Source organism: Neoarius graeffei, chromosome 2, assembly GCF_027579695.1.
Source record: "Neoarius graeffei isolate fNeoGra1 chromosome 2, fNeoGra1.pri, whole genome shotgun sequence".
Lineage (NCBI taxonomy): Eukaryota > Metazoa > Chordata > Actinopteri > Siluriformes > Ariidae > Neoarius > Neoarius graeffei.
In genome coordinates, this window is record NC_083570.1 from 88,914,357 (window position 1) to 88,938,000 (window position 23,644).

At 41.1% G+C, this 23,644-nt stretch overlaps 3 protein-coding genes across 8 annotated transcripts in view; all 3 read right to left on the bottom strand.

The window, feature by feature from the left end:
* LOC132882001 (protocadherin gamma-A10-like) overlaps window positions 1-23,644 on the bottom strand; it is a 180,925-nt gene that overhangs the window by 139,406 nt on the left and 17,875 nt on the right. Inside the window, exon 1 of one of the 6 annotated variants that reach the window (XM_060915149.1) lies at window positions 9,497-12,043. The exons of 4 other annotated variants lie outside the window; for them this stretch is intronic. In XM_060915149.1, the coding sequence (XP_060771132.1) occupies window positions 9,497-11,938 (2,442 nt within the window). In that variant the 5' untranslated portion in view covers window positions 11,939-12,043. Of the gene's footprint in view, window positions 1-2,195; window positions 4,629-9,496; window positions 12,044-23,644 lie in introns of those variants that run through there. One more of the 6 variants, XM_060915161.1, reaches the window with a different exon arrangement.
* Window positions 6,459-8,997, bottom strand: LOC132874273 (protocadherin gamma-A11-like). Its single transcript, XM_060910311.1, has one exon. It carries the CDS (start codon window positions 8,919-8,921, stop codon window positions 6,459-6,461), a length of 2,463 nt encoding a protein of 820 aa, XP_060766294.1. The 5' UTR covers window positions 8,922-8,997.
* Window positions 20,758-23,238, bottom strand: LOC132882002 (protocadherin gamma-A11-like). The gene has a single exon (XM_060915163.1). The coding sequence runs from the start codon at window positions 23,203-23,205 to the stop codon at window positions 20,758-20,760; it is 2,448 nt and encodes an 815-aa protein (XP_060771146.1). The 5' UTR covers window positions 23,206-23,238.

The following is a 23,644-nucleotide window of genomic DNA, read 5'->3' on the forward strand; positions in this document are numbered from 1 at the left end:
GATCAGTTCATCTTCTACTCACTTAACCATTCACAGTAACAGACATTTTCAGTAAGGGTGCCCAAACTTTTGCATGCCACTGTCTGTTAAGTAGCTAGAGATGCCTTTTGAGATTCTGGGATTTCTGTGATTTTTATTTTTTCCATATTTCCATGGCAACCAATTCAACTTAGGAAAATTTGGAGTGGGGTTTCATGTGGGGGCCGGGGTGATCTGTCATCTTCTGATGACTCTTGTTTTTCTAAGGCAGTCAGATTCTTGAATTCTATTAAGTAAGCAGAATTCTCTTGTTAAGTCTCATTAACTTGGGTTGCTTTAAGTAAACTTACCGTAAATCATAGTCATTAAGCAAACATAACATGAAGGTAATGGCTGTATTTACTTAACTATTTCAAGGCAACCAGTTTCCTAAATTTCTTTAAGTAAGATGAACTTATCAAATTTTACAGTGTCAAGAAGACATACTATTGTTTGAAAATAAGCATAAATAGTGATCAAATCATGGGTAGGTGTTTATAATTTAGTACATTTCCAAGAAGTCTCAAACATAGGTGTTGTAAGCTGGTACAGCAACATTCAGGTTTATCAGAGCAGTCTTAAAAGACAATAAGTAGAGAGTGCAAGAGTGAAGGGATATATGTATGAAACAACCAATAACTATGGTTCAGTAATTCACTGATTGATATTATGTGCAGTAAACACTGTGTGTGTTTTTAAAGACATCTTAAGGAACAAGGTAAACTGTGAAATATAAATCAGTACTTTGGCCTACTACTAAATATCCAGGGATTTATTTATTTATTTATTTATTGCGTGTAGTGTTTTTATACAATTTGAGAGATTGATGTTTATTTTTTATATACTGTGCTTAGCTTCTAATTAAAAAATGATAAAATGTTACTTATTTTTTCTGGTGTTTGAAAATTACTTACTTATTTTATTACATGAAAAGATTGGTTATGAATTTGGAAAATATTCACAACTGGTGAAGCAAAATTCCTTTTGCTGTACGTCAACTATATAATGTTGCTTAGTAGAGCATATTAAATGGAAGAAAATGTTCAATTATCAAGTTTGTTCATACAATATTAGAACTTGTTGATGACTTAGGTAAAGAATTTTTCAAGGCCTGTTGATATATGAATAAATAATGATACAAATAATGTTTTAGAAGTGCGACTGATGATGATAAGAAAGGCAAAACCTCAATGAAATTATGTGTCCCACATTTCTTAACTTGCAGTGCTAAACAACTCATCATCAGATTAAAAATGGTACTGTCAGGTTGAAGAAATGAAAACCCTTTTCTGTAGAAGACAATGCAAACTTTTATCATTCCCTTGCAGACAGTCAACACAGTAAGCATTTCAGAATTATATGATGTGTTGTAATTTTGATAGGAAAAAAAGGTGGAAATTCAAAAAAAAAGCTGTCACCTCATCTCATCTCATCTCATCTCATTATCTCTAGCCGCTTTATCCTTCTACAGGGTCACAGGCAAGCTGGAGCCTATCCCAGCTGACTACGGGCGAAAGGCGGGGTACACCCTGGACAAGTCGCCAGGTCATCACAGGGCTGACACATAGACACAGACAACCATCCACACTCACATTCACACCTACGGTCAATTTAGAGTCACCAGTTAACCTAACCTGCATGTCTTTGGACTGTGGGGGAAACCGGAGCACCCGGAGGAAACCCACGCGGACACGGGGAGAACATGCAAACTCCACACAGAAAGGCCCTCGCCGGCCCCGGGGCTCGAACCCAGGACCTTCTTGCTGTGAGGCGAAAGCTGTCACAATATATCGAAATTAATCCCTACTGTACCTGAATATTTATTCAGGTCTTTCAAGTACATATTAGAAATATCCAATATCGTGAGAAAATATCTTTCTAACCAGCAAACAAATAAAACTAAATTAAATATTTACCAATATATAAATATATTGTTTACATTGATACCAATTTAGACGGAAAACAAACAGCAACAATACTTCTTGCCCTGGAATGGGTATTAGTCAAAGTGAGCAACATAAACACACCGCACGGCCTGGAATCAAACCATTTCTAATAATAAGTCGAGAACTTTTAGACAATAGTAAAATGATGTGATTATACCACTGCGAGATTAAATGTGAAACCTAGCAAACAATGAAAGACGTCACGCGTCCACCAATTTCAGAAGGTCTCACCTGATCAGAGTCGTCACAAGATTTCATGCCCTGCGCAAGTGTCTGCGTTCCACTGCTGTCCAGACTAATGATGCTCTCAGTAGGAGGTCTGGCGTATTTCACATCACTCTTTCTAGAGTCAGTGGTTCTGTAACCTTCATAATTGTACATGTGCTGTAAAGTTCCTGTTCCTCCTACGTCTGCGTAAAGGGGTGGATAATATGGAATAACTGGCAGATTGGCACCGGATTTATAAAACATCCGCTCACGTCTCCATCTGTAGCATTTCACTGACATTATAGTTATGATGGAGACGATAAAGAGGAATGAAACCACAGCCAAGGCCAGCACTAGATAAAATGTCAGGTTGTCGTTGTATTCCTTGTCGTGCGTAAAGTCAGTGAACTCGGAGAGCACTTCAGGGAAAGTGTCCGCCACCGCCACGTTCACATTGACTGTAGCTGAACGAGAGGGCTGTCCGTTGTCCTCCACTACAACAGTGAGTTTCTGTTTCACAGCATCTTTATCAGTGACTTGGCGCACGGTTCTGATTTCTCCATTCTGTAAGCCCACTTCAAACAGCGCCCTGTCTGTCGCTTTGTGCAGTTTATATGAGAGCCAGGCATTCTGTCCAGAGTCCACATCCACAGCCACCACTTTAGTGACAAGATAGCCCACATCTGCTGAACGAGGCACCATTTCAGCCACCACAGAGCCACCAGTTTGGACCGGATACAGAATCTGAGGCGCGTTGTCGTTCTGGTCCTGAATAATAATCTTCACACTCGCGTTGCTACTGAGAGGCGGGTTGCCTCCGTCCTGCGCTTTGACGCGAATATTGAACTCTTTTGTTTGCTCGAAATCAAAAGCTCGAACAGCAAGAATCTCTCCGCTCTCTGCGTTCACTGAAATATAAGACGAGGCAGAAACTCCGTTCACAGAAAGATCTTCCAAAAAATAGGAAATGCGCGCATTATTCCCAGAGTCTCTGTCAGTTGCTGTCACTGCAAATACAGACACTCCAGGTGAATTATTTTCCATCACATAAGCGGTGTATGAGTGACGCTGGAAAACAGGGGCGTTGTCATTTACATCCGATATTTTAAGCCTCAGGGTTTGATTTGTAGATAAAGGTGGAGATCCTTCATCTGTAGCTGTGATCGTTATATTGTATTCAGAAAACATTTCACGGTCTAAAATACGGTCAGTGATTAAACTATAGAAATTAGAGGATGTCGCTTTGATGCGATACGGCAGATCTGAATTCACTGAGCATTTAATCTGTCCGTTTTTCCCGGAGTCCAAGTCTTTAATATTCAACATCGCTACAACAGTCTCCGGGGCGGAATCTTCAGGAATCGGGCTGGAAAATGAGATAACACTGATAACTGGGGAATTATCATTAATATCTGTAATATCAATCAACACTTTACTGGTATCAGTTAATCCGCCTTCATCCATCACCTCGACATCTAGTTCATATTGTTTGGATTTTTCGAAATCTAAGATATCTTTAACTTTTATTTCCCCAGTTTTTGAATTAATATTAAACAATTCTATGGCCTGTTTTCCTGAATTTTGTGAAAATGAATAGGTAACCTCTCCATTAGATCCTTTGTCCTTGTCTGTAGCACTGACTGTCACTACTAAACTGTCTTTCGGAATATTTTCTGATAAAGACACTCGGTATATTGGCTGAGTGAACACAGGAGAATTATCGTTTGCATCAAGAACAGTGGCAGTTATCTTAACTGTTCCAGATTTCTGAGGAGTTCCACCATCAAATGCTGTTAAAATTAAATTATGCTCCTCTTGTTCCTCTCTGTCTAAAGGTGTTTTTAAAACCATTGCAGCATATTTGGTGCCGTCGCTACGTGATAATTCTTTCAGAGTGAAATGGTCAGTGGGATTAAGGGTGTATCTCTGCAGTGTATTCAGCCCGACATCAGGATCATGCGCACTGTCTAAAGAAAACCGTGAACCAGCGGCTGCAGATTCCGTTATTTCAATAATGATTTCTTTTCTTTCGAAAGCAGGGGCATGATCATTGATATCTATTATTTCTACATCAACTCGATGCAGCTCCATGGGATTATCTAGAATAATCTGAAAATGTACGGAGCATGGAGAGACTTGAGCGCACAGCTCCTCTCTATCTATCCTCTCTCTCACTATCAGAGAGCCTTTATCCACATTCAGACCGATGTACTCACGACTGTCCTCTGTAAAGATCCGCGCTCGGCCAGATTTCAGTCTCTTTACATCCAAACCGAGATCCTGAACGATATTTCCCACCACTGATCCCTTGTTCATCTCCTCGGGAATAGAATAACGGACCTGCCCGTGCGCAACGGCCATGACAAAAGCAAATCCAAGCAGAAGCATCGTCAGCCATGTCGAAACGCGGGCAGTAGAGTCTCTTATCCGGGCATCGAGGGAACAAAGACCATACATGTTACTGGGACTCAAAATTCGACACTATTAAGACTTAAATGAACAGTCTTACGTAAAAGACAAAATATATATACAAAATAAAAGGCAATAATTAATCAAAGGATGTATTTTTGATCAAGAGACAGGACCAAGTGAAGAAAAATCGTGTGTGCATGCGGTCAGAATACAGGGGAGGATCCAGAATGAATATATAAAAACTGCACACCCTGACCAACAGCGTCACTCAGAGTCATATAAGATTATTGCACGTGGTCAGAGCTGAAATTTGTTTACCTCTACAAGATTACTAAATATCACATTTAGAGGATTTTTTTTTTGTTCTTGAGGATCACTGAAAATTAACAGGCCCTTCTGAAGTCCTTCCTGAGGACATTCTCCAGTCCTCCAATCCCAAAACATAATTTGGCTATCTTGGGACATGAGGTAATTTGGGCAATATAAACTTAACAGCATTTTTTTTTTGGCTGAAACTTGAAGGTCAAATAGTATGCTCTTCAGCCCTCGCAAAGAAACTTCTTGATAGAAATAACATGACGTCGTTAATCTGACATCATATGAGGGGGTGTGGTTTGCCTCAAACTGGACATTGACACAAAACGCTTGAGGTAGGATTTTTTTTTTTTTATAAAGTTATAAAATTGTCCAGACTATTCAAATGTTGATGATGCATATATAGAAAAGCTGTACTACTGTAAGAAAATAAGCATAACATGCATGTTTGAAACAGCCAATAACTCTGGTTCAAGAATTCATGGGTATTATATGCATTAAACACTGGGTTTTTTTTAGACACGGTAAGGATCAGGGAACCAAGCAAAACTGTGAAATATAAATATATACTTTGGTTAGTATGGAGGGATTTTAGTGTGTGTAGTGCTTCTATACAATTTTAGAGATTTATGTTTACTTTTATAGACGGTGCTAAGCTTCTACTCCAAAAATGATAAAAATTTTATGTACTTTGTGTGGCATTTGAGAATTAGTTACTTATTTTATCATATGAAACGTTTGGTTATGAATTTAGAAAATATTCACAATTCGTTAAACAAATTTTATTTTGCTACATGTCAGTTATACAATGTTGCTGAGTACAGCATATTAAATTGAAGTAAATGTTCATTTATCAAGTTATTACATCTTCCTGATGCCTTAGGTGAAGAATTTTTCAAGACCTGTTGATATACGAATAAAAAATGTCACAAATAATGTTTTAGAAGTGCCACTATTGACTATATGAAAGGCAAACCCACAATGAAATTATGTGTCCCACATTTCCAGACATGCTGTGCTAAAGTATGAACAAACAGATAAAAATGGTACTGTGTCAGTCTTGAAGAAATGAAAACCTTTTCTTTTGAAGACAATACAAACTTTTATCATTTCCTTGCAAACAGTCAAAATACTAAGGATTTTCAAACTATATGACGTTGTAATTTTTTATATGGTGGAAATTCAAAAACTGTCACAACATATCTATAAATTAATCCCTACTTTACCTGAGTTTTTTTTTATACAGGCCTTGAAGTACATATTACAAATACCAAATATCATGAGAAAATTTCTTTCTACCTAGCAAACAAATTAAACTAAATTAAATATCTACTCATATATAAATATATTGTTTACATTGATACCAATTTGAACAGAAAAAACAATAATACTTCTTGCCCTGGAATGGGTATTAGTCAAAGTAATGTACATAAATACACCACACGGTCTAGAATCGATTCATTTCACATAATAAGAAGAGAATTTTTAGATAATATAATGGGATTGTACCACTGAAAGGTAAAATGTGAAATCAAGAAAAGAATAAAAAACATGTCACGCCTACAGCGACTTCAGAATTCTCACCTGATCAGAGTCATCATAAGATTTCATGCCTTGCGCATGCGCAAGTGTCTGTGTTCCGCTGCTGTCCAGACTAATGATGCTCTCAGCAGGAGGTCTGGCGTATTTCACATCACTCTTTCTAGAATCAGTGGTTCTGTAACCTTCATAATTGTACATGTGCTGTAAAGTTCCTGTTCCTCCTACGTCTGCGTAAAGGGGTGGATAATACGGAATAACTGGCAGATTGGCACCGGATTTATAAAACATCCGCTCACGCCTCCATCTGTAGCATTTCACTGACAGTATAGTTATGATGGAGACGATAAAGAGGAATGAAACCACAGCCAAGGCCAGCACTAGATAAAATGTCAGGTTGTCGTTGTATTCCTTGTCGTGCGTAAAGTCAGTGAACTCGGAGAGCACTTCAGGGAAAGTGTCCGCCACCGCCACGTTCACATTGACTGTAGCTGAACGAGAGGGCTGTCCGTTGTCCTCCACTACAACAGTGAGTTTCTGTTTCACAGCATCTTTATCAGTGACTTGGCGCACGGTTCTGATTTCTCCATTCTGTAAGCCCACTTCAAACAGCGCCCTGTCTGTCGCCTTGTGCAGTTTATATGAGAGCCAGGCATTCTGTCCAGAGTCCACATCCACAGCCACCACTTTAGTGACAAGATAGCCCACATCTGCTGAACGAGGCACCATTTCAGCCACCACAGAGCCACCAGTTTGGACCGGATACAGAATCTGAGGCGCGTTGTCATTCTGGTCCTGAATAATAATCTTCACACTCGCGTTGCTACTGAGAGGCGGGTTGCCTCCGTCCTGCGCTTTGACGCGAATATTGAACTCTTTTGTTTGCTCGAAATCAAAAGCTCGAACAGCAAGAATCTCTCCGCTCTCTGCGTTCACTGAAATATAAGACGAAGCAGAAACTCCGTTCACAGAAAGATCTTCCAAAAAATAGGAAATGCGCGCATTATTCCCAGAGTCTCTGTCAGTTGCTGTCACTGCAAATACAGACACTCCAGGTGAATTATTTTCCATCACATAAGCGGTGTATGAGTGACGCTGGAAAACAGGGGCGTTGTCATTTACATCCGATATTTTAAGCCTCCGGGTTTGATTTGTAGATAAAGGTGGAGATCCTTCATCTGTAGCTGTGATGGTTATATTGTATTCAGAAAACATTTCACGGTCTAAAATACGGCCAGTGATTAAACTATAGAAATTAGAGGATGTCGCTTTGATGCGAAACGGCAGATCTGAATTCACTGAGCATTTAATCTGTCCGTTTTTCCCGGAGTCCAAGTCTTTAATATTTAGGATTGCAATAACAGTCTCTGGAGCGGAATCTTCAGGAATTGCATTAGAAAATGAGATAACACTGATAACTGGGAAATTATCATTAACATCAAAAATTTCAATCAGTATTTTGCAGGTGTCGGTTTGTCCGCCTTTATCCATCGCCTTGACATTCAATTCATACTGTTTGGATTTTTCAAAATCAAAGGAACCATTTACTTTTATTTCTCCAGTGACGGAATTAATAATAAATAGACCCCCGGCCTCTTTTCCGGAGCTTTGTGAAAGCGTATAGATCACATCGCCATTAGACCCTTTGTCCTTGTCAGTAGCACTGACTGTCACTACTAAACTGTCTTTCGGAATATTTTCTGATAAAGACACTCGGTATATTGGCTGACTGAACACAGGAGAATTATCGTTTACATCAAGAACAGTGACAGTTATCTTAACTGTTCCAGATTTCTGAGGAGTTCCACCATCAAATGCTGTTAAAATTAAATGATGCTCCTCTTGTTCCTCTCTGTCTAAAGGTGTTTTTAAAACCATCTCAACATATTTGATACCATCACTCCGAGACAATTCTTTCAAAATGAAATGATCAGTGGGATTAAGGGTGTATTTCTGTAGTGTATTCAGCCCGACATCAGGATCATGCGCACCATCTAAAGAAAACACCGAACCAGTGGCTGCAGATTCCGTTATTTCTATAGTAATTTCTTTTCTGTCAAAAGCAGGGGCATGATCGTTGATGTCCAATATTTCAACATCAAGTGCATGTAACGCCATTGGATTATCTAGAATAATCTGAAAATGTAAAGAGCATGGAGAGACTTGAGCGCACAGCTCCTCTCTATCTATCCTCTCTCTCACTATCAGAGAGCCTTTATCCACATTCAGACCGATGTACTCACGACTGTCCTCTGTAAAGATCCGCGCTCGGCCAGATTTCAGTCTCTTTACATCCAGACCGAGATCCTGAGCGATATTTCCCACCACTGATCCCTTGTTCATCTCCTCGGGAATAGAATAACGGACCTGCCCGTGCGCAACGGCCATGACAAAAGCAAATCCAAGCAGAAGCATCGTCAGCCATGTCGAAACGCGGGCAGTAGAGTCTCTTATACGGGCATCGAGGGAACAAAGGCCTCCCATATTACAAACTACACATGAAGGAGCTATATCATTAAAAATATTAAGGATATCCTGGACTTGTTAAAAGGTGTCTGGCGATGCTTAATCAATCGAATGAAAGTCTCAATTGAAGAAAAGTCCCGTCTTTATGCAGTCAGAATACAGGGGAGGATCTAAATATGGCGTTTAATATCCCCACAGCCTGACCAACAGCGTCACTTAGAGCACTAAAGGAATATTACATATTATAAAGTCTTCCATGCAAAGAAACAAAGACACAAAGATCGACAGATAGATAGATAGATAGATAGATAGATAGATAGATAGATAGATAGATAGATAGATAGATAGATAGATAGATATTTTGGTTTGTCCCATCATATACTGACATGTTTTCTCCCTCTGCGCATGTGATTTAAAAAATTTTTGAAATTTTAATTTTTGAAGGCATCAAGTGTTATTACTGAAAGCGAATAAAATAGTATCAAGAAATACTGATAGCATGAGGCAGATGTGTAAATAAACGAAAACATACAACATTTTTTCATGATTATATCTAACTCAGGAGCAGTGAAAAGCTTATCCACGCATCTTACCTGATCTCCAGGATTATTTGCCAGTTGCTTTTTCTGCGCATGCGAGATTGTCTGTGTTCCACTGCTGTCCAGACTAATGATGCTCTCAGTAGGAGGTCTGGCGTATTTCACATCACTCTTTCTAGAATCAGTGGTTCTGTAACCTTCATAATTGTACATGTGCTGTAAAGTTCCTGTTCCTCCTACGTCTGCGTAAAGGGGTGGATAATACGGAATAACTGGCAGATTGGCACCGGATTTATAAAACATCCGCTCACGCCTCCATCTGTAGCATTTCACTGACAGTATAGTTATGATGGAGACGATAAAGAGGAACGAAACCACAGCCAAGGCCAGCACTAGATAAAATGTCAGGTTGTCGTTGTATTCCTTGTCGTGCGTAAAGTCAGTGAACTCGGAGAGCACTTCAGGGAAAGTGTCCGCCACCGCCACGTTCACATTGACTGTAGCTGAACGAGAGGGCTGTCCGTTGTCCTCCACTACAACAGTGAGTTTCTGTTTCACAGCATCTTTATCAGTGACTTGGCGCACGGTTCTGATTTCTCCATTCTGTAAGCCCACTTCAAACAGCGCCCTGTCTGTCGCTTTGTGCAGTTTATATGAGAGCCAGGCATTCTGTCCAGAGTCCACATCCACAGCCACCACTTTAGTGACAAGATAGCCCACATCTGCTGAACGAGGCACCATTTCAGCCACCACAGAGCCACCAGTTTGGACCGGATACAGAATCTGAGGCGCGTTGTCGTTCTGGTCCTGAATAATAATCTTCACACTCGCGTTGCTACTGAGAGGCGGGTTGCCTCCGTCCTGCGCTTTGACGCGAATATTGAACTCTTTTGTTTGCTCGAAATCAAAAGCTCGAACAGCAAGAATCTCTCCGCTCTCTGCGTTCACTGAAATATAAGACGAAGCAGAAACTCCGTTCACAGAAAGATTTTCCAAAAAATAGGAAATGCGCGCATTATTCCCAGAGTCTCTGTCAGTTGCTGTCACTGCAAATACAGACACTCCAGGTGAATTATTTTCCATCACATAAGCGGTGTATGAGTGACGCTGGAAAACAGGGGCGTTGTCATTTACATCCGATATTTTAAGCCTCAGGGTTTGATTTGTAGATAAAGGTGGAGATCCTTCATCTGTAGCTGTGATGGTTATATTGTATTCAGAGAACATTTCACGGTCTAAAATACGGTCAGTGATTAAACTATAGAAATTAGAGGATGTCGCTTTGATGCGAAACGGCAGATCTGAATTTATTGAGCATTTAATTTGTCCGTTTTTCCCGGAGTCCAAGTCTTTAATATTCAACATCGCTACAACAGTCTCCGGGGCGGAATCTTCAGGGATCGGATTGGAAAATGAGATAACATTAATACTGGGGGAATTATCATTCACATCTGTAATTTCAATGAACAGTTTACTGGTATCCGTTTGCCCTCCCTTATCAATCGCTTCGACATTCAGTTCATACTGTTTGGATTTTTCAAAATCCAGGACACCTTTTATTTTTATTTCCCCAGTGTCCGAATTAATATTAAATATTTCCATGGCTTCTTTCCCGGTGCTTTGTGAAAATGAATAGGTAACCTCTCCATTAGTTCCTTTGTCCTTGTCTGTAGCACTGACTGTCACTACTAAACTATCTTTCGGAATATTTTCTGATAAAGACACTCGGTATATTGGCTGACTGAACACAGGAAAATTGTCATTTGCATCAAGAACAGTGACAGTTATCTTAACTGTTCCAGATTTCTGAGGAGTTCCACCATCAAATGCTGTCAAAATTAAATTATGCTCTTCCTGAAGCTCTCTGTCTAAAGGTGTTTTTAAAACCATCTCAACATATTTGGAACCGTCGCTAAGAGTTAATTCTTTTAAAGTGAAATGATGAGTGGGATTAAGGGTGTATCTCTGCAGTGCATTACGTCCAACATCGGGATCATGCGCACTTTGTAAAGAAAACCGAGCGCCTGGCGCAACAGATTCCGCTATTTCAATGCTCATTTCTTTTCTATCAAAAGCAGGGGCATGGTCATTGACATCATGTATTTCCACATCAATTCGATGCAGCTCCATTGGATTATCTAGAATAATCTGAAAATGTAAAGAGCATGGAGAGACTTGAGCGCACAGCTCCTCTCTATCTATCCTCTCTCTCACTATCAGAGAGCCTTTATCCACATTCAGACCGATGTACTCACGACTGTCCTCTGTAAAGATCCGCGCTCGGCCAGATTTCAGTCTCCTTACATCCAAACCGAGATCCTGAACGATATTTCCCACCACTGATCCCTTGTTCATCTCCTCGGGAATAGAATAACGGACCTGCCCGTGCGCAACGGCCATGACAAAAGCAAATCCAAGCAGAAGCATCGTCAGCCATGTCGAAACGCGGGCAGTAGAGTCTCTTATCCGGGCATCGCGGGAACAAAGAAAACCCATACTGTAAAGACTGTAAGCTCCACACAACTGAAAACCTTTAAAGTGGTTTCAACTGAAAAAATAATTTCGCAAAGTGCTGAAGGGCAGTGCATCCGTGATGGTTCTTTCACCCCAAACCAGTTTCACGAATAGAGAAATCTACGGTTCATCCAATCATTATACAGGGGAGGATCTACAAAGGAGCGTTCAAAAGCTGTTACCCAGACCAACAGCGTCACTGAGAGTATCAAATAAATACTACAATTGGCAACAAAAGTCAAGAGAAGATAGATAGATAGATAGATAGATAGATAGATGCAATCTGTTTGCAGCATTCGTTGAAATACAAAACTTAGAACTTATTACACTTTTCAGGGGATGGCAAAGCTTGGCAAAATAAAGCAAAATTCATTTCCATAAAACTCATCCAAAATATAACGATCAAAAGAGACGACAAAATAGATATTGAATATTCAATCAATCAATCAAAGACGGTATTTTGTATTTTGAAATGTGAAACGTGTTTTACAAAAGTGTTGTGATTGCTTTGGTTGAAGGAGATCATTAAAAACTTGCTAAAATGTCGTAAAGGTTTCAGAAAATCCAGCAAGCAACATATAAAAAATGCTTAAAAAGAGAATTGAAATGCATTTGATGGAAAATATGTAATTGTTTTTTAAAATAACGTTGGAAGAACAAAGGTAAAATAGTAATTTTGCAGGCCGATTTAAATTCCACCATCAAAAATGGTGCAAGTGCTTTCGTGTTAATAATTTTAGTAGCGTGGGTCCCAGTTCATCACAGCTTTCACGAGCGTTAATGTTTTGCGCATGCCTTGTTGGTATGAGTTCAACTGTCCATACTCATAATGCTTGAATGACGTATACAATTCCTGGAAAGATCTATTGCAGTAAGCAGTCTCACCTGATAAGAGTCGTCCGGAGTTTTCATCTTCTGCACAAGGGTTTGTTCTCCGCTGTTGTCCAGACTAATGATGCTCTCAGTAGGAGGTCTGGCGTATTTCACATCACTCTTTCTAGAGTCAGTGGTTCTGTAACCTTCATAATTGTACATGTGCTGTAAAGTTCCTGTTCCTCCTACGTCTGCGTAAACGGGTGGATAATACGGAATAACTGGCAGATTGGCACCGGATTTATAAAACATCCGCTCACGTCTCCATCTGTAGCATTTCACTAACAGTATAGTTATGATGGAGACGATAAAGAGAAATGAAACCACAGCCAAGGCCAGCACTAGATAAAATGTCAGGTTGTCGTTGTATTCCTTGTCGTGCGTAAAGTCAGTGAACTCGGAGAGCACTTCAGGGAAAGTGTCCGCCACCGCCACGTTCACATTGACTGTAGCTGAACGAGAGGGCTGTCCGTTGTCCTCCACTACAACAGTGAGTTTCTGTTTCACAGCATCTTTATCAGTGACTTGGCGCACGGTTCTGATTTCTCCATTCTGTAAGCCCACTTCAAACAGCGCCCTGTCTGTCGCTTTGTGCAGTTTATATGAGAGCCAGGCATTCTGTCCAGAGTCCACATCCACAGCCACCACTTTAGTGACAAGATAGCCCACATCTGCTGAACGAGGCACCATTTCAGCCACCACAGAGCCACCAGTTTGGACCGGATACAGAATCTGAGGTGCGTTGTCATTCTGGTCCTGAATAATAATCTTCACACTCGCGTTGCTACTGAGAGGCGGGTTGCCTCCGTCCTGCGCTTTGACGCGAATATTGAACTCTTTTGTTTGCTCGAAATCAAAAGCTCGAACAGCAAGAATCTCTCCGCTCTCTGCGTTCACTGAAATATAAGACGAAGCAGAAACTCCGTTCACAGAAAGTTCTTCCAAAAAATAGGAAATGCGCGCATTATTCCCAGAGTCTCTGTCAGTTGCTGTCACTGCAAATACAGACACTCCAGGTGAATTATTTTCCATCACATAAGCGGTGTATGAGTGACGCTGGAAAACAGGGGCGTTGTCATTTACATCCGATATTTTAAGCCTCCGGGTTTGATTTGTAGATAAAGGTGGAGATCCTTCATCTGTAGCTGTGATGGTTATATTGTATTCAGAAAACATTTCACGGTCTAAAATACGGTCAGTGATTAAACTATAGAAATTAGAGGATGTCGCTTTGATGCGAAACGGCAGATCTGAATTCACTGAGCATTTAATCTGTCCGTTTTTCCCGGAGTCCAAGTCTTTAATATTCAACATCGCTACAACAGTCTCCGGAGCGGAATCTTCAGGAATTGCATTAGAAAATGAGATAACACTGATAACTGGGGAATTATCATTAACATCAAAAATTTCAATCAGTATTTTGCAGGTGTCGGTTTGTCCGCCTTTATCCATCGCCTTGACATTCAATTCATACTGCTTGGATTTTTCAAAATCAAAGGAACCATTTACTTTTATTTCTCCAGTGACTGAATTAATAATAAATAGACCCCCGGCGTCTTTTCCGGAGCTTTGTGAAAGCGAATAGATCACATCGCCATTAGATCCTTTGTCCTTGTCAGTAGCACTGACTGTCACTACTAAACTATCTTTCGGAATATTTTCTGATAAAGACACTCGGTATATTGGCTGACTGAACACAGGAAAATTGTCGTTTACATCAAGAACAGTGACAGTTATCTTAACTGTTCCAGATTTCTGAGGAGTTCCACCATCAAATGCTGTCAAAATTAATTGATGTTCTTCCTGAAGCTCTCTGTCTAATGGTGTTTTTAAAACCATCTCAACATATTTGATACCATCACTCCAAGACAATTCTTTCAAAATGAAATGATCAGTGGGATTAACGGTGTATTTCTGTAGTGTATTTAGCCCGACATCAGGATCATGCGCACCGTCTAAAGAAAACACCGAACCAGGTGCTGCAGATTCCATTATTTCTATAGTAATTTCTTTTCTGTCAAAAGCAGGGGCATGGTCATTGATATCCAGGATTTCAACATCAAGTGCATGTAACGCCATTGGATTATCTAGAATAATCTGAAAATGCAAAGAGCATGGAGAGACTTGAGCGCACAGCTCCTCTCTATCTATCCTCTCTCTCACTATCAGAGAGCCTTTATCCACATTCAGACCGATGTACTCACGACTGTCCTCTGTAAAGATCCGCGCTCGGCCAGATTTCAGTCTCTTTACATCCAAACCGAGATCCTGAACGATATTTCCCACCACTGATCCCTTGTTCATCTCCTCGGGAATAGAATAACGGACCTGCCCGTGCGCAACGGCCATGACAAAAGCAAATCCAAGCAGAAGCATCGTCAGCCATGTCGAAACGCGGGCAGTAGAGTCTCTTATCCGGGCATCGAGGGAACAAAGAAAACCCATATTACAAACTACACATGAAGGATCCATATAATGAAAAATATTAAGGATATCCTGGACTTGTTAAAAGGTGTCTGGCGATGCTTAATCAATCGAGTGAAAGTCTCAACTGAAGAAAAGCCCCGTCTTAATGCAGTCAGAATACAGGGGAGGATCTAAATATGGCGTTTAATATCCCCACTGCCTGACCAACAGCGTCACTTAGAGCACTAAAGGAATATTACATATTATAAAATATTCCATGCAAAGAAACAAAGACACAAAGATAGACAGACAGATAGATAGATAGATAGATAGATAGATAGATAGATAGATAGATAGATAGATAGATAGATAGATATTTTGGTTGGTCCTATCTCATCATAGTACTGACAAGTTTTCTCCCTCTGCGCATGTGATTTTTTTAAAAAAAGGTTAATGTATGTATCTGGCAGCGGGGGCGTGGTCAAGCGTCGGTCTGTGAATGGAGGGCGGAGTCAGGGAAGGTAAGTGGTAGAATCACTGCACCTAATGGGAATTAACCTGTGTTTGTGTGTTTTCCCCAGTGACCGCGCCGTAAGAGGAGAGGGAGAGCGGAGGAAGGGAGCTCTCCCCAACCTGAACACTGATGTGCATGCTTGTGGCTGGGAGAGTGAATGTTGAAACACTTAAAAGCGGATAAATAAAGAGTTTAGTAAGAACTCGGTTCTGGCCGTGCTTCTGTGCTCCACCCACCTGCGGCCACTGTAAAATCCCCGCAGGTGGGTGGAGCACAGAAGCACGGAAGGCCAGAACTGAGTTCTTACTAAACTCTTTATTTATCCGCTTTTCAGTGTTTCATCATTCACTTTCCCAGCCACACGCATGCACATCAGTGTTCAGGTTGGGGAGAGCTCCCTTCCTCCGCTCTCCCTCTCCTCTTATAGGGCGCGGTCACTGGGAAAAACAAACAAACACAGTTTAATTCCCATAAGGTACAGTGATTCTACCACTTACCTTCCCTGACTCCGCCCTCCATTCACAGACCGACGCTTGACCACGCCCCCGCTGCCACAATGTATTAACAGGGGAAAAAAAATTTCAGTCTCTTTACATCCAAACCGTGTATTGGTACACCATGACTGTGTACCAATCTACAGCACCAACCACATCATCAAGTTTGTGGATGACACGACTGTGGTGGGTCTCATCACTAACAACGATGACACCAACTACAGGAATGAGGTGAGCCAACTGGTCTCATGGAGTAAAAACAACAATGTCTTCCTGAACATGGAGAAGACCAAAGAGATTGTAGTCGACTTCAGGAGAGGTCATTCACAGCATCCCCCTCTGATCATTGATGGTGCTGCAGCGGAGAGGGTGAGCAGCACCAAATTCCTAGGGGTGCACATCACTGAGGACCTCTCCTGGTCCAACAACACCGCATCGCTGGCCAAGAAGGGTCAAACTCGCCTCTACTTCCTCCACAAACTGAGGAGTGCACGAGTCCCCCCCCCCCATCATGTGCTCATTCTACAGGGGCACCAATGAGAGTGTCCTCACTGGCTGCATCACTGCGTGGTACAGAGGCTGCAGTGCCTCCTGCCGAAAGACTCTGCAACGCATAGTGAACACGGCCAGCAAGATCATCGGTACCCCTCAGCCCTCCCTTATAGACGTCTATCACTCCTGTCTCACCCACAGAGCCATCAGCATCACTGGTGACACCTCCCACCCTTCACACTCACTCTTCAGCCTCCTGCCCTCAGGGAAAAGGTACCGGAGCCTCCGGGCCCACTCCACAAGACTGCTAAACAGCTCCATCCACCAGGCTGTCAGGATGCTGAACTCTGTCCACTACCTACCCCCTACCCCTGGACTGTAACATTCATTCACACAAGAAAACTACCTCATCCGTTTGCACATCACACTGCAAGCATTTGCATTACTGCTGTATCTGCTGCTATTGCTCATTTGCACTACTGTTCATATACACCTCATAAGCTGCTCTTCTAGCACCTTCTCCGTTATTGTACTGTATTGCACTACTTCTATTTTGTACATTGTTTGATTTTAGAGTATATTTTTATCTATCTATCTATCTATCTATCTATCTATCTATCTATCTATCTATCTATCTATCTATCTATCTATCTATAAAATATAGTTCTTATTTGTTAAAATTTATTTATTTATTTTATCTATATTATCTATATTTATAAATATTGGTTTGTTTTTTTGGTTTGTGTGTGTAATCTTTATCTGTTTTTTTACAAGTAAGGTGAGAGAGAAACGGCATTTCGATTCTCCTATATGTCATGGATATATAGTGAATTGACAATAAAGAATCTTTGAATCTTTTGAATCTTTAATTGGTGAATGCATCAAGTGTTGTTATTGAAAAGCGAATAAAATACAGTGTCAAGAAATAGCTGATAAGCATGAGGCAGATGTGTAAATAAACCAAAACATACAACTTTTGTTCATGATTAAATCTAACTCAGGCGCAGTAAAAAGCTTATCAACGCATACGACATCTTACCTGATCTCCAGGATCATTTGCCAGTTGCTTTTTCTGCGCATGCGAGATTGTCTGTGCTCCGCTGCTGTCCAGACTAATGATGCTCTCAGCAGGAGGTCTGGCGTATTTCACATCACTCTTTCTAGAGTCAGTGGTTCTGTAACCTTCATAATTGTACATGTGCTGTAAAGTTCCTGTTCCTCCTACGTCTGCGTAAAGGGGTGGATAATACGGAATAACTGGCAGATTGGCACCGGATTTATAAAACATCCGCTCACGCCTCCATCTGTAGCATTTCACTGACAGTATAGTTATGATGGAGACGATAAAGAGAAATGAAACCACAGCCAAGGCCAGCACTAGATAAAATGTCAGGTTGTCGTTGTATTCCTTGTCGTGCGTAAAGTCAGTGAACTCGGAGAGCACTTCAGGGAAAGTGTCCGCCACCGCCACGTTCACATTGACTGTAGCTGAACGAGAGGGCTGTCCGTTGTCCTCCACTACAACAGTGAGTTTCTGTTTCACAGCATCTTTATCAGTGACTTGGCGCACGGTTCTGATTTCTCCATTCTGTAAGCCCACTTCAAACAGCGCCCTGTCTGTCGCTTTGTGCAGTTTATATGAGAGCCAGGCATTCTGTCCAGAGTCCACATCCACAGCCACCACTTTAGTGACAAGATAGCCCACATCTGCTGAACGAGGCACCATTTCAGCCACCACAGAGCCACCAGTTTGGACCGGATACAGAATCTGAGGTGCGTTGTCATTCTGGTCCTGAATAATAATCTTCACACTCGCGTTGCTACTGAGAGGCGGGTTGCCTCCGTCCTGCGCTTTGACGCGAATATTGAACTCTTTTGTTTGCTCGAAATCAAAAGCTCGAACAGCAAGAATCTCTCCGCTCTCTGCGTTCACTGAAATATAAGACGACGCAGAAACTCCGTTCACAGAAAGATCTTCCAAAAAATAGGAAATGCGCGCATTATTCCCAGAGTCTCTGTCAGTTGCTGTCACTGCAAATACAGACACTCCAGGTGAATTATTTTCCATCACATAAGCAGTGTATGAGTGACGCTGGAAAACAGGGGCGTTGTCATTTACATCCGATATTTTAAGCCTCAGAGTTTGATTTGTAGATAAAGGTGGAGATCCTTCATCTGTAGCTGTGATCGTTATATTGTATTCAGATATTCTCTCACGATCTAAATACTGCGCAGTAACTAAGCTGTAGAAATTTGTTGAGGTTGGTTTAATTTTGAATGGCGCGTCTTGAGCGGTCGTACATTTCACATTTCCATTTTTCCCAGAATCTAAATCCTTAACATTCAGCATAGCTATTATCGTGTCGGGTGAGGAGTCTTCAGGAATTGCATTAGAAAATGAAATGATGCTTATGGCCGGCGCGTTGTCATTAACATCAGCAATTTCAATCATCACTTTAGAGGAGTCTGTCAAGCCGCCATTGTCTGTTGCTTCGACATTGATTTGAAAATGTTTTGCTTTTTCGAAATCGAGTTCACCGTTAACAGTAATATCGCCAGTTTCAGAGTCAATATTAAACAAATTCAAGTTCTTCCCTGTGCTTTGCGAAAATAAATAAGTCACTTTACCATTTGATCCTTGGTCTTTATCATTAGCAGATACTGTCGTCACATGCGTCCCTGTCGGTGAATTTTCCAACAGGGTAACTCGATATAAAGGCAAACTAAAAACAGGAGCATTATCATTGGCATCAACAACTGTAACAATTATCTTCACTGTACTCGATTTTTGTGGGCTACCGCCATCAAATGCTGTTAGAATTAACGTATGCTCTTCTTGATTCTCTCTGTCTAAAGATTTCTGCAACACCATTTCTACTTGTTTTAAACCATTATTATCAGTCAATTCTTTCAAAGCAAAATGATCTGTTGGGTGAAGTGTATATCTCTGAAGAGAATTGCCTCCTACATCCGGGTCATATGCGCTGTCTAAAGAAAATTTAGCTCCAGAGAGAGCCAGCTCACTGATTTGAAAACTGATTTCTCTTCTCGCAAAGAAAGGAGCATTATCATTAATATCCAAAATTTCTATATCGATTTGATGCAGCTCCATTGGATTATCTAGAATAATCTGAAAATGTAAAGAGCATGGAGAGACTTGAGCGCACAGCTCCTCTCTATCTATCCTCTCTCTCACTATCAGAGAGCCTTTATCCACATTCAGACCGATGTACTCACGACTGTCCTCTGTAAAGATCCGCGCTCGGCCAGATTTCAGTCTCTTTACATCCAAACCGAGATCCTGAACGATATTTCCCACCACTGATCCCTTGTTCATCTCCTCGGGAATAGAATAACGGACCTGCCCGTGCGCAACGGTCACAAAAAAGGGAAGTATAGCCAGCAACCAGATCGACCACAGAAATACAGTGAAGGAAGCACTTTTCCAGGCGTAGAGAGAACAAAAGAAACCCGCATTCCTCACACTGCAATCCATCTTCATCATTAAACACTCATTACAGTAAAATAAAATGAATAGTAAGTTAATATTTGAGCCCGCTCCTGAGCAACGCCGTTCTGTTTGAACGCATTTGAGACGCAACGACCAAAAAAAAAGAATAAACCTGGGCAGTCTGCGTGATGTCGCTAAAGAAAGGCGGACCTCAATATCAGCATTTAATATCTGCACAGCCTGACAAACAGCGTCACTCTGAGCACGAAGTAAATATTACAACAAAAATACAGCAAAAATATTTCATTACAATTACCATTTAGACACACGTCTCGTTAACAACTCAAGGCAGTTTCTTAAAAAAAATATTTATTGCCTTTTTTCAAATGGTTAATACATTTGTAGCTGGTTAGTATCAAAATGTTGCTATTGGAAAGAGAATAAAACACAATACCAAGAAATACTGATGAGCATGAGGCAGTCGAGTGAACAAACCAAATTATACAAAGTCTGAAAAGATTAAATTAGAATTAAATTTAAGGCAATGTATTCAGGAGCACTAAAAAGCTTATCAATGAATACTATATCTTACCTGATCGCCGGGGTTATTTTCCAGCTGTTTTTTCTGCGCATGCGCAAGTGTCTGTGTTCCACTGCTGTCCAGACTAATGATGCTCTCAGTAGGAGGTCTGGCGTATTTCACATCACTCTTTCTAGAGTCAGTGGTTCTGTAACCTTCATAATTGTACATGTGCTGTAAAGTTCCTGTTCCTCCGACGTCTGCGTAAAGGGGTGGATAATACGGAATAACTGGCAGATTGGCACCGGATTTATAAAACATCCGCTCACGCCTCCATCTGTAGCATTTCACTGACAGTATAGTTATGATGGAGACGATAAAGAGGAATGAAACCACAGCCAAGGCCAACACTAGATAAAATGTCAGGTTGTCGTTGTATTCTTTGTCGTGCGTAAAGTCAGTGAACTCGGAGAGCACTTCAGGGAAAGTGTCCGCCACCGCCACGTTCACACTGACTGTAGCTGAACGAGAGGGCTGTCCGTTGTCCTCCACTACAACAGTGAGTTTCTGTTTCACAGCATCTTTATCAGTGACTTGGCGCACGGTTCTGACTTCTCCATTCTGTAAGCCCACTTCAAACAGCGCCCTGTCTGTCGCCTTGTGCAGTTTATATGAGAGCCAGGCATTCTGTCCAGAGTCCACATCCACAGCCACCACTTTAGTGACAAGATAGCCCACATCTGCTGAACGAGGCACCATTTCAGCCACCACAGAGCCACCAGTTTGGACTGGATACAGAATCTGAGGCGCGTTGTCATTCTGGTCCTGAATAATAATCTTCACACTCGCGTTGCTACTGAGAGGCGGGTTGCCTCCGTCCTGCGCTTTGACGCGAATATTGAACTCTTTTGTTTGCTCGAAATCAAAAGCTCGAACAGCAAGAATCTCTCCGCTCTCTGCGTTCACTGAAATATAAGACGAAGCAGAAACTCCGTTCACAGAAAGATCTTCCAAAAAATAGGAAATGCGCGCATTATTCCCAGAGTCTCTGTCAGTTGCTGTCACTGCAAATACAGACACTCCAGGTGAATTATTTTCCATCACATAAGCGGTGTATGAGTGACGCTGGAAAACAGGGGCGTTGTCATTTACATCCGATATTTTAAGCCTCAGGGTTTGATTTGTAGATAAAGGTGGAGATCCTTCATCACTAACCATGATTGTTATATTATATACAGGTGTCTTTTCCCTGTCTAAAGTCTGTTCAGTTACTACAATGTAAAAATTTGAAGTCGATAGTTTAATTTTAAAAGGCATTTGTGGAGTAATAAAACATTTCACCTGTCCGTTTTTACCCGAATCAGCATCTTTCACATTCAGCATCGCTATCACTGTCTCAGGAGCGGAGTCTTCCGCGATTGGATTAGAGAAAGAAATTATGCTGATAACAGGAGCATTGTCATTAGCATCATTTAATTCAATTGCCACTTTGCACGAATCCTTTAAGCCACCTTTATCTGTTGCTTCAACGGTTAATTGAAATTGCTTTGTCTTCTCATAATCTAGGTTATCGTTGACAGTGATATCACCCGTGTTAGCATCAATAGTGAATAAGTCTAGTGCTTTGCCAGAACTAGAGGAAAAAGAATAGACCACATCACCATTCGTTCCTTTGTCTCTATCGGATGCATGCACCCTTGCAACAAACGTGCCCTTCGGTGAATTTTCTGGCAAAGATGCTTTGTACAAAGGCTGACTAAATTCTGGTGCATTGTCATTTACATCCATAACAGATACTATTATTTTGACCGTCCCGGACTTCGGAGGGCTGCCTCCATCAAACGCTGTTAAAATTAATCGATGTGTCTCTTGCTGCTCTCTGTCAAGAGGTGCTTTTAAAATCATCTCGACATATTTTATCCCATCATTCCCAGTCACTTCCTTTAATGCAAAATGATCAGTTGGACTAATTGTGTATGTCTGCAGTGCATTCAAATCTACATCGGGATCATGGGCATTGTCTAAAGAAAATCGAGCACCAGGAAGTGCCAGCTCACCTACATCAATACTGATTTCCTTTTTAGCAAAAACCGGAGCATGATCGTTGATGTCTAATATTTCTACGTCAATTCTGTGTAATTCCATTGGATTATCTAGAATAATCTGAAAATGTAAAGAGCATGGAGAGACTTGAGCGCACAGCTCCTCTCTATCTATCCTCTCTCTCACTATCAGAGAGCCTTTATCCACATTCAGACCGATGTACTCACGACTGTCCTCTGTAAAGATCCGCGCTCGGCCAGATTTCAGTCTCTTTACATCCAAACCGAGATCCTGAACGATATTTCCCACCACTGATCCCTTGTTCATCTCCTCGGGAATAGAATAACGGACCTGCGCGTGCGCAAAGGCCACAAAAAAGTAAAAGAGAACAATAAGATCTGGTGGACGACAAAAACCCCAGAAGCTTTTCCCGGTGTCAAGAGAAGGAACACCCATATCTTAACGTTATTATCTACTAAAGACGATGCAAAAATATGATGGTGTTGAAATGACCTTAAAATGGAATCTGAAAAATATTGGCAGACAATTCTACCCGAGGTTTTCGACACGGTGCAGAGCTGTTCTAAAATGATGAGAAATTCTGCAGTCTGCGTGATGTCAGAACATTGGGGAGGATCTACTAATAGATGTTTAAACCCTTCACATCCTGACCAAGAGCGGCACTTAGAGTCCTTCAAAAATATTGCACAGAAAATGCAACTGAGGTGATTGTGGCATATTAAAACATTCATATAATATCTACTTAAACTGAAGCGGAATAAACTCTTAGGCAACTGAAAATGGTGAAAATCACATGTAGTGCATACAATATATACTACTTGAATTAAGCTGATCGCTATTGTCACTGGCACTATTTTCCCTTGTGCATGTTTGA

Coding starts and splice junctions, on each gene's coding strand:
- LOC132882002 (XM_060915163.1), bottom strand. CDS start 23,205: ATGGGTGTTCCTTCTCTTGACACCGGGAAAAGCTTCTGGGGTTTTTGT.
- LOC132874273 (XM_060910311.1), bottom strand. CDS start 8,921: ATGGGAGGCCTTTGTTCCCTCGATGCCCGTATAAGAGACTCTACTGCC.